The sequence below is a fragment of the Pteropus alecto genome, unplaced genomic scaffold (assembly GCF_000325575.1).
Source record: "Pteropus alecto unplaced genomic scaffold, ASM32557v1 scaffold114, whole genome shotgun sequence".
In the NCBI taxonomy this organism is placed as follows: domain Eukaryota; kingdom Metazoa; phylum Chordata; class Mammalia; order Chiroptera; family Pteropodidae; genus Pteropus; species Pteropus alecto.
Genome location: NW_006435793.1, coordinates 4,469,825 through 4,481,409, shown reverse-complemented (window position 1 = coordinate 4,481,409; position 11,585 = coordinate 4,469,825). Strand labels below are relative to the sequence as shown.

Genomic DNA, 11,585 nt, shown 5'->3' with positions numbered 1-11,585 from the left:
CAAGTGGCAATCCCTGCTTCAGAGTATCCATTTTCAGATTCTGCTTAACGAACTTATTCCAGCCTCTTCCAAAACCCAGTCCATCTTGGTCACAGTAGTTGTGTTTAAGAAGGAATCTTCCTTCTTAGCTTTCTAAACACTTATCTGCCTTCTGGGACAATTTTTCTTTGACAAGACAACCCTTTTAGTTTTTAAAAGCAGCTCTGACTCCTACTATAGGTCTTCTCAAGGCTAAGCTAACCTTTAATTTTTTAAAATTATTTCTCTAGTAACATGGTTTCCAGATACTTTCAGTACCCTAACTACCAAACTCTACTCTGGCAAGTTGGTTACTCTTAAAGCATCTGTCAGACCTGGAGACTATAATGTTGTAATTTTATTAATGCAATCTAAAATTGCTTTCATTTAGTTTAATTTGATTCTTCTTCCTAAACCAGTCCAGAATTTCAGAACTGAAAGGGACCTTAAGGTAAATTCACTTACTAGTTACCCAAAGCAGGTCCTGGGCCAATTAAATCACCTGAATGCTTCTGAAAAAAGATTCCTGGGCTCAATCCATAGCAATTCTGGTTCAGTAGGTCTTTTGTTTAAAGATTCCATGTGATTTGGTGTGCAGTTTGTTTTGGAAAGCGCCTCTGCACATGATGCTTGACACAGCCTTATGTAACATACTCATTAAGCTAATAGTAATTTCAGATTTTTTTAGGTTCAGTAGATTTAAGTTTTACTTACACTTTCATGTTCAGTAAAGATTCTTTGTCTTTTGTTAAGTTGCTTGAAACTAATGAAAACAATAGTTATTATGAAAATTGCATTATTTAAAATTTTATAGATGTAAAGATTCAATAGTAACCTTATAAATTTTACACAAAGTACAATGAAAACATATAAAAGCTGTATTTTACTAATGATTTTAAGATGAGCAATTCGTTTGATCATTTTCCTACATTCCTTGTTTTAATTCTTATCTACCACATTTTTATCTTTATAATTTTATATTATCTGATATATTGCCTCTCTCAACAGCTCAAATGATACAAGGCAATGCAATCTGAATTCTGGGAAGAAAGGCATCATATAAGCTCTCACTGCTATAACATATCCAGCAGTAGACTCATATTGTTTCTATACTGTCCCATAAAATTAGTCTTCAGTCTCTTGGCATCATGAACATATTTGCACTTAGCAATTTTCTTTCTTCATAAATGAACACATAAATCGGAGGAGAGAATGAATTCTCTTTTTAAAAACAGGGACTTTCGTCTCCACTGAAAGGGAAGGGAAGATATTTTGGGCATAAAGATCTTCAAGGCTGTTGTTCCACTGCTCCAACTCCTGCAGTTGCCCTCAGCCAGACTGACTCCTCTATTTTCTTCCTGTCCATCAGCTCCCTCCTGCCCGTTCCTCCTTATCCCGTTTGGATGCCTTATACATTATTTCAGTCATTCAGTGGCCCTGCCATTTCACCTTATCTATGTGGCAAGCCCCACTCCTGGATGAACAACTCTCCACCTTCTCCCAGCCTGCCTCTGGGCAGCAGAGCAGTGCTGGAGACAAAGCCCACATCCAGAGACTGAAAATTCGTGATCACTGTTTAATTGGGATACTAATATCGTCTGATAATCTTTACCTTTTTCTGGCTCTCACAGTTCCCACAAATAGTTAAAAATTTCACTAATTCTATAATTCAATGAATACTGAGTACCCACTGGGGCAAGGCACTGTTCTAGGTACTGGTATTGTACAGTGAACACAACAGACAAAATCTCTGCCCTCATTAAGTATATAGTTAATGAAGGGAGACAGACAATTAACAAAATAAACTATTAAATAAGGGCCAGGAAGAAAAATAAAGAAGGGGGATATGGAGTACTGAAGAGGTTGTAATTAAAAAAATAAAATAAAATTATTGAACTATAATGCAACTAGAGAAAAATGCACAATATCATAAGAGTATGACTTGCTGCATTTTCACAAATTGAAACATCCTATAAAGGCATTGGGAAAGGCCTCACTGGAAAAATGACATTTAAGCAGAGGCCTCAACGAGAGGAGTGAGGCCCTTGAGAATCTAAGGGAAGAGCATTCCAGGCAGAAGGAACAGTACAAAAGCCTCGAGGCAGTAGCATATCTAGTTTGTCTGAGGAAGCAATAAGGCCAGTGTAGCCGGAGTACAGTGAGAGACTGGAGTCATAAAAGATGAAGTCAGAGAAGTGATGAGGACCAGATTGTACAGAACTCTGTGGGCAATCAGAAGGACAGTGGCTTTTACCCTGAGACAGGAAGCCACAGGAGGGTTTGGAGCAGGAGTGACATGTTCTGGCTTAAATTTTAAGAGGACCATTCTGATAGCTGTGTTGAGAACAGTCTTAGAGGGGTCAGGATGGAAGTAGGAAGCCTTATTAGGAGACTGTTGCAGTAACTCAGAAGAGAGATGGTGGACTGGGCCAGCATGGTGGTAATGAAGCTGGTGAAGTCAGGTTTTGATTATAATTCAAAAGTAGGGCCAACATGTTTTTCTGAAGGACTGGTGTGGGATGTGAAAGTGAGGAGTCAAGACAACTGGAAAGATGGAATTATCTTCTAAGACTGAGAGAGTAGGTTTCATGAAGGGGGAAGTTTAGGTGTTTGTTTTTGGACAAGTTTGAAATTAAGGGGAGAGGTATAGGCTAGAAATATAAATTTGGGAGTTCTCAGCCCATAAACGGCACTTAAAGCCAAGAGTCCAGATGAAATCACCGAAGTAGTAAAGAATCTGCACTGAAAAGAGGTCTGAGGGGTGAAGCTAGGGTACTGCAAGTTTCAGAGGTTAGAGATGAAGAGGAAGCAGCAAAAAAATCTGAAGAAGGGTGGCTAAGTGCAATAGAAAGGGTGCATAAGAGCAAAATTAGGAAATTCACATTATAGAAGGCCCACAGGTGGTTACAAAAATGAGGCAGTGTGTTAAGTGATGCTGATAGAGTAAGTCAGGTCAATGTTAACCTTGACAAAAGCAGTTTCAGAAGACTGGTGGGAATATAAGCCTAACTAGAGCAGGTTCAAAAGATAATGGGATAAAGGAAATGAAAATACAGGCAACCTTACTGAGGCATTTATCTTAAAAGAGAGCAGAGAAATGGGATTGTAGATGGAAGGGTGATGATTCAAGAGGATTATGATGGATGGTGCAGTGAACCACCCAGATCTCAACTTTAGCACCAAGGTACTCATTCCCTCAGCAGCTAGGAGTGTTGGCTGCTGACATCTCACTGCTGTATCCCTCCCAGAAATTGCCCTCAGCTGAAGGAAATGCCTCCAATAGTTATATACCACCCCCACATCCCACAGTCTACAACCAAAGACAATCTGATGCAGCAGTTCAAAGGCTCTGCTCTCGTCTTGATTCAGAACTTCTTTGAAAGGCCATCCCAGCACCAAAGATACCTGTGGGATTAACTAAAGCTGCTGTTGCAGCTAGGGTGACCGACCATTCTGGTTTGCCCAGGACTGAGAGGCTTCCTGGGATACAGGAGTTTCAGTGTTAAAACTGGGACAGTCCTTGGATAGTTGGTCACCCTAGTTGCAACTGTATCACAGTTCAATTTCTCCCCCTGCCCAAACTGTTTTACTTGCTCTCTAAAGTGTTTTTCCCAAAAATACTGCCTCTAAAACCTCCTGCACCAAATCTCAGCATTTTCTCCAGGGGACAGACTGGCAAAAGGGCTTAAAAAAATTCTTTTTAAGACAGAAGAAATCACAGCCCTTTGTATGTTACTGGAAATGATCCAACAAAGAAAGAAAATTTGATAAAGAGGGAAAATTGTTGGAGCAAGATCTTTGGGTAATTATTGGGGGGTGGGGAACTGAGTGCATATAGGTCAGGACTATCCTTAAATAAGAGCACAGGAAGTAGACTACAAATGTTGGCGTGTGGTTAGGTACGGATAAGTTTATGGACGCTTTCATTCGGATGCTTCTATTTTCTCAGGGAAGTGCAAAGCAACATCAGCCAAGCTTGAAGATGAGAGAGGAGATACTGGAGGTTTGAAGAGAAGGTATGAAATATATGCCTAGTATAGAATGACCTGGAAACGTAGTGGTCCTGCAGGACCCAGCTGAGGTTAACAATTATTTTCCAAGGTGATCCTATCTGCAGGATTGTTTTTATTCCAACCACTTTCAATTGCACAGGACAGGCAGAGCAGGCAGAGCAGGCAGAGTTAGATTTAACCACAGTTGGGTTTTGCAGGAGAAGTACAATGAAGCTAATGAGGGAAGAGGGTTGAAGGTGTATATGCAAGAATGATTCCAATGATGGCTAATGGAATCTAAAATGAGATGAGGGAGGTGAAGCACTGAAACTATGTGGTAGGGTGAACATACTATAGAGCTTGGTGGGCTAACGTATTAGTACTGGAGAAAAGCACTTAAGGATAGGGTACAAAACAAACATTAAAAGTTCCCTAGCCTTGGCTAGCTATTTATTAGCCACTGAAACTTCCAGAGTCTCAAAATCCCGATCTGTAAAATGGCACTAATATCGACTTTTTAAAGCTGTTTTCAGATAATTAATTTAAATGTTTGGTTATTTGAAACCTTTATACAATTAGAGGATAAACCATGCTATTTCACAGCATCTGGAGATATGAATGAAACCTATTAATGCAGTGAATGCCAGCACAAATCACTCCTAACATCTTCTCTCAAAGACTAACTATCAGTAGTAACTAGCATTTACCAAATGTCAGGCACTGCACTAACTGCTCTACTTGCATTCTCTCATTTCACCTTTATAACACTTTGAAATAGACAGATATTTCTATTATGCTAATTTCACAGGTGAAGAAAATGACATTTAGTGGTTCAGTTGCTAAAAGCCATCCATTTCATATGTTAGAGCCAGGACTCAAAATCGAGTCTGCCTGTCTTTAGACCATGATGCACTGCACCTCTTTAAGTCAGGAATGGATATAAATTGCCAACACAAAAGACAGCATCACAAGGTTAAAATACATACTGTCTGGGTAAAGATGGTGGATTGAGCACATGCATCTATTTCCACTCCATCTTGAAATTCCATTAATTGACAGCAAAGATCTTTGTCTGTTTTAAGGTATAAACCCAAAAGGATAGAAGACAAAGGAGCGACATCAGCAACAAAAAGTTAGAAGTTGGAAAGCAGATGAACTAGTAAATAACACTGTAGACCCAAGAAAACTGAATCCTGAGTCAACAATAGGAAAAGCAAAACAATCCAATTTACAACACAGAATCCCTAACAGGCTCCAGAACTGGTGGCTTCATGTACCTGTAGAAGTAGGAGGTGAAAGGGTAGACACTAAAATAGGAATTGGTTGAAGGTTTAAGTAGGTGGATGCTCTCTGCAACTCTACATCGCTAGGCAGCCTCATCTCCCCAAATAAGTTTGTTTTTCTGAGAAGGGTAAAATAGAGGATTATCTGGATTGTGGGATACCAGGCAATTATGGGAAGGGGTACTGTACTCAATACAGAGATTGAGTGAACAAATCCACACTGGTCACAAGATCCAACATGAGAGAAGAAAAGGAATTCCAAGGATAATGGTGAAGGGAAATCCCAGAAAATAATCATACATCAGGCATAGAACAGATCAGAAAGCTCTAGAAAAGGCTTATTCAGTAAGATGAAAGAGCATATCTAATGAAACTGAACATTGTGAACAATTTAGATAATAAATGGCAAAAAGTTTAGTTGATTTAGTGGTTAAGTTCATAGAAAACTAAGCCTAGGAAAAACAAAAAGATGTACAGGAAACGAAATAGCATCTGGAGTCCTAATGAAATTGATCTAATCAAAACCACACCAAGAAGTACAACGGAAGAAGAAATGAGATGTGCAAGTAATGGAGGTAAAGAAAGGGACCTAAATCTTTATGTACATAGAAGTCAGTAGGCAATGTCTAAAACAGAAAAATCATAAAGTAACACAATCATGTTATTTAAAGACACAAGGTAAATACCAAAATAATTAGCTAAAAAGAGGTGAATGTAGTTGTGTTGCCTCTGGGAAGGTTAAGGACTGTTCCCTTTCCTAACAAACCTGGAGAACTGTGTGATTTAAAAATATATTGTTTTTCCTTTGTATTACAAAGTTACAGCACCAAGCAGTAACATTGTCTTTCATAAAGACTACTTAACAATAAAACAATGTCACTTTATCAGGATTAGCAAATTCTCCAGTCAAAAACAAGAACTTAATTTCATGTAGTTGTAATAATCACACTATAGTAGTCTTAGCAGTGACTGTTGGCTTACAGCAAAAAGCAGATTAAACAGAAAAAAAAAATTTTTTTTTCTTAATTGGTACATTTATTAAAAATATAGAATAGTCCTATGCTTAAATGTTGTGGTTGTGTGCTGGCTTCCTTAAAACAGAACTAATCATAAGGAGCTTGTCACCAAATATACTCCAGATAGAAGTAAAAAGGCAAATAGAAATGACAAGACAGTGCCATTGCAGACATAATTCCCTTATATAATTCATACTTGCTAGAAAATGGAATTTGACATTATTTACAATGACACTAACATTCATGGAGGCTGAATATCACAGGTAGAAGGGCATACTATGGCCACAAAACATCTTTCATACTTCCCAAATAGTTTTATATTGTTAGCTATGAAAGTCAGTCACCAGAGCCAAACTTGCTCTTAACAAGTAGAAGTTTTACGTCCATTCAGAGTCTCTTACATCTTTCTGGGCCTATTAATTTGTAGATTCATTTGCAGAGTAGAAACTGTAACCAGGTTCTTCATATCATGCATTCACATATGATGTCCAATCTTTATATGCTGTCCAATTTCTTTAAGATAAAAGGAGCTGTAAGAAAAATAAACAAACCCAGGATTTGTTTTCAGACTAGCCCACAAGTGACATTACAGAATTATAAGATTAGGGGATAAACCCTACCGTTTTAGTTCAAAATAGTTCTGAATACCACCGTAAGTAGTAGCCAAGCCTCTGCCAAAAGGACTCGCTGTCTTTCCAGGAAGCCCATTCCAGTGTCATGTAGCTGACTATTATGAAGTTCATTCATACACTATATGAAATCTTTTCTCCAGGTAGTTCTACCTCTTAGGGCCATAAAGAGTAAATCCAAATCTCTTTCAAATGACAATCCTTTACTCGAGTGATATAACTGTCAAAGGCACAAAATTCTAAAAGAAAAAAACTGGCATTTTTTACCTTTAAAAATGCATTTGAAAGAAGGCAGAGAGAAGGGGTGGGGACACAACACTAAACTGGGGACTTAGAAGAGCCAGACTCACATTTTGATTCCCCCACTTATTAGTTCTATATCACTTAACGTACTCCAGATCACATATGGTACAGTCCTTCAGTTAGTGTAGGGGCTTGTTAGGATGATGTAGATAAAAACGTCTAGAAAACTAGAAAGTATTGTCCTGGGATCTAAAGAAGTGATATTATTGTCCCATGTAAAAGCGCTATAGCCAAAATAAGCACATGAAAAGATGCTCAACATCACTAATCATCAGGGCAATGAAAATTAAAACAATGAGATACCACCACACACCTACTGGGATGGCTACTATAAAAAAAAAAAAAAATGTTGGCAAAGATGTGGAGAAATTGTGTGCACTGTTGGTGGGAATGTAAAATGGCACAGCAGCTATGGAACACGGAATAGTGGTTCCTCAAAAAATTAAAGAGATATTTGTACATCAATATTCACAGGAGCATTATTCACAGTAGCTAAAACGTAGAAGCAACCCAACTGTCCGAGACGGATGAACAGATAAGCAAAATGTGGTATACAATGGAATATCATTCAGCCTTAAAAAGGAAATTCTGACATATGCTACAACATGGATGAACCTCAGGACACCATGCTAAGTGAAATAAACCAGTTACAAAAAGACAAATACTGTATGATCCTACCAATACGGGGTACTTAAAAGTAGTCAAAATCATAAAGACTGAAAGTAGAATGGCAGTTGCCAGGAGCTGGGAGGATGAGGAAATGGGGAATTATTGTTTAGTGAGTACAGAGTTTCATTTTTACAAGATAAAAAGAGATGAATGGTGGTGATGGCTGCACAACATTATTCAAGTATTTAATACCACTACACTGTACACTTCAAAATAGTTAAGATGGTAAATTTTGTGTTTTTTTACCACAATTTTAAAAATTGGGGGAGGGGGGCAGGAGAGCTATACCGAAAAGCTGTCAGAATCTTTTCTCAATACTCCTACTAAATTAATCAAACATTTTGTTAAAATTAAACTGAAGATATGGAGATCTGTCAGAGGCTAACAAAGTAAAGTTAGCAGTATGTCCAGTTTTCTCAGATTCTTATCCGAAAAAAAAAAATCCACCAAATGAATGGATAAACAAAATGTGGTATACTCATACAATGGATTATTATTCAGCAATGAAAAAGAAATAATAATATATGCTACAATATGGATGACCCTAAAAAACATGTGAAGTGAAATAAGCTAGACACAAAAGGTCATATATTGCACAAATCCATTTATATGAAATGTCCAGAATAGGCAAGTCCATAAAGACAAAAAGTAGTGGCTGGGTTAAATGGGGTATGACAGCTAATGGGCATGGTGTTTCTTTTAAAGGGAAACAAAATGTTCCAAGTAGACTGTGGTGACGGTTGCACAGCTCTTGACTATACTAGGAACCACTGAAGTGTACATTTTAAATGCGTGAACTGTATATCAAATTTAAAAAGTGATAATATCAAACAGTATTCTGTATGTTTAAAAAAACAATTCATATAAAATATAAAGATGACTGAGCAGCAGCAAATATTTTGCTGGCAGCTAAGTCAATAAAAAAAATGGTAAGAGAAAGAAACAAGTGGGAATTGCCAAAAGCTGTTGAAGGAGCAGAATGATTTGGGAGTTTCTGTTCACCAGGGCTCTCTCTCCCGAGTTAGCAGAGTAATACCATGGACAGTGAAAGGGCACGGACTAAAGCCAACTGGGCCTCAGTGAGCTCTGCCCTAGGCCCAGTATGAGACTTCTACAAGATGACCTTGGTATGGCCTTCATTTATTTGAATCCTCCCTGCCTCTCCATCCAGACCTGCCAAGGAGGAATGAAAAGGAGTACTGACCTGAGAATAAGACCGGGGGGTGGAGGGGCGGGAATCATATCTAAAAGTAGAAACGTCATCTACAAAGCTGCTTCCAGCTCTACTATTCAGTGTGTCTGCAACTCTCATATCTTGCATAAGTCCCCTTTGAATGTCGAGCTGTCATTAACAAAAAGGATATGCGGCATCTCAGCCCCTGCCTCCCTCAAAGGGCTACCGTCAAGACCAAGTAATGCCAAATGTAAAATAAAATAAACTGTTATTATTATTAAATCCTATGGACTCATATCCTTTTCTTATTCTTCCCCCCAAAAGCAATTATTTGCTCTATCCACTATACAAATAAACAAAAAAAGCAAATATTTTGGATATCAAAGGTTATCACTGAAGGAAACCTAATATTAAGAGGTCTGGATTCCTGGTCAAGATCATTTACTGAACTGCTGAATGACCTTGAGCCAGCCACTTCTCTACTCTAGCTCTCAATTTGTCTGTCTGCAAAACGAGGGAGTTGCTCAGGGTTATAACCCTTGAGGCTCTTTTAATTTAAACGCTCTTAAGGCAGGGCCAGGCTGGATTAACCACGCAATCCCGGCCACCGCACGTATTTCAGTATCCCCCCCGACCCCAAGCCGCGCATGCGCCCGCTGCCCTCGACGCGCCAGTCCCTTGATCCCTGTGACAGCTCAACCTCGGCCAGGGGCCCCCAAAGGCCTGTAGTGTTGAGTGGGCGGTGTTGGCGAGCTCCATGCTGGTCTCATGGCCACCGCCTGGAAGGACACTCACTGACTCGCAGCAGGGCCACGTAGATGAGGAAGTTCCGTATGGAAGAGATCACGTCCTCGCGCATCTTCCGTTTCATTTCCTCGGGGTCCAGCTTCGGCGCGAGGCCCTCGATACGGAACATCGCGGCTCTGCCTCACCGGCTTCCAGCAGCCGCGTTCTGCTCTTCTCAGCGGCCGCCTCGCGCCCGGAACTGGGCTCAACCCTGTTTCCTGTTCCCGCCCCTCATTTTCGCGCGCGGCGACGGAAGCTGCGAGGGACAATCCTTGTCCTGACCGTGCTGTTATGAAGAGGGCTGCCTCAAGGGGGCGACCGTGATCCTAGCAACGCAGGATTCGGGTTCCCTTAGGCTGTTCATTTAATAACGACTGTCTGGAGCCGGGCGCGCTACGCTGCCAAGTGCTTGAACGCCCGGAGGGGGCAGTGCACACAGGTACCACCAAAAACAGTGATAATAGCTAACATTTATGGAGTACTCAGTACAGTTCTACCCTATGAATTAGATGTTGTAATCTTCATTTCCTAGAAGAGAAAATTGAAGAACAGAAATCTTTATCACAGCAACTTGCCCTAAAGTGCTTTAAAATACCTCAGGGAGAAAAATTTGAGGAAGAGAGCTGAAATGATATTAGCAAAATACTGAAAATCGCTTAAGCTAATGATTAGTACATCATTTTAATTATTCTAGTCTATCTTTTTTAAGTGTGTTTGAAATTTTTCGTGAAAAGTTAAAAAGACGAAGATGATGAAATTTGTTCAAGATTACACAACTAGTAAATGCAGAGCAGGGTTTTATACCTAATTAAGTCTGTGGGACCCCAAAGGCAAGAGTTTTTGTTTTTAACATTTTCCATATTCTTGCTGTATTCTCATTTCTTATCCTTACAAATTAAATTTGCCCAGTAATACAGTATATATAAAGCAAGTTCAAATCAGTTCAGCATTTTACAGATGAGAATGATGCTTAGAACCAAGTGCACTTCTTAAAGTCATTCTGCTAGTGATGGTCAGAGGCAGGGTTCTAATGCAGATATTATAATGTCATATTGAAATCTCTTTCCCCTGTACCCTACTGCTTCTCTGCTAATCTTTAACAGTTACTGCCTGCCTGGATGGGCATCACCGGAGTCAGAACATAGGAGTTTAACGAAACCAGATTTCCTGTTGCAGAATCATCAGAACAGTGCTGCCCCAAATTATGCATGCCCACTAGCGATATATAATTCTTAGACATGAATGAGATGACTGAACTGCTCACATAATTCAAAACCAGAATGTTCCTTCTTGACTGTGCATTACCTAACAACAATGGATTTGGAAAAATTGGAATGGTAATTTACTATGGGAGCAGCTGATAACTATAAGCATTGTCATCCACCCACTTCATTGACACAATGTAAGACATTGGGACAAGAAAGGGAACTCATTTGTGTTTTCAGGCTTTAGTAACCTCTTGTATCTATAATTCATGCAGTAGAAGAGCAGAGGCAGCTTTGGAATGAGAGGGGCTGACACCCAAGGAATAGCCTCCATCAAGCCCTTTGAGGGTGTTTAGAAAGCCTGCACTGATCCTGGAAAGCAGCAGCAGCTGTGGAAACAACCTAGACAGGAAGACTGGTGACGTGGCCTCTAGATCTGTCACTGCCACTATCCAGCCATATGATGAGGGACAAGTCTCTGCAACTCTTTTTCTTTAGTTGTAAAGGAAG

At 39.6% G+C, this 11,585-nt stretch overlaps 1 protein-coding gene across 1 annotated transcript; it reads right to left on the bottom strand.

The window, feature by feature from the left end:
• Positions 1 to 883: 883 nt before the first annotated feature.
• On the bottom strand, positions 884 to 10,089 carry TOMM5 (translocase of outer mitochondrial membrane 5). Its single transcript, XM_006911566.3, has 2 exons — positions 9,880 to 10,089; positions 884 to 6,839 (listed from the first exon to the last, which is right to left on the bottom strand). The coding sequence occupies exons 1-2, from the start codon at positions 9,998 to 10,000 to the stop codon at positions 6,805 to 6,807; spliced, it is 156 nt and encodes a 51-aa protein (XP_006911628.1). The 5' UTR covers positions 10,001 to 10,089; the 3' UTR covers positions 884 to 6,804.
• Between the last annotated feature and the right edge of the window lie 1,496 nt (positions 10,090 to 11,585).

Coding starts and splice junctions, on each gene's coding strand:
- TOMM5 (XM_006911566.3), bottom strand. CDS start 10,000: ATGTTCCGTATCGAGGGCCTCGCGCCGAAGCTGGACCCCGAGGAAATG. Junction 6,840..9,879: donor CGTGGCCCTGCTGCGAGTCA/GTGAGTGTCCTT, acceptor TTTTTCTTACAG/CTCCTTTTATCTTAAAGAAA.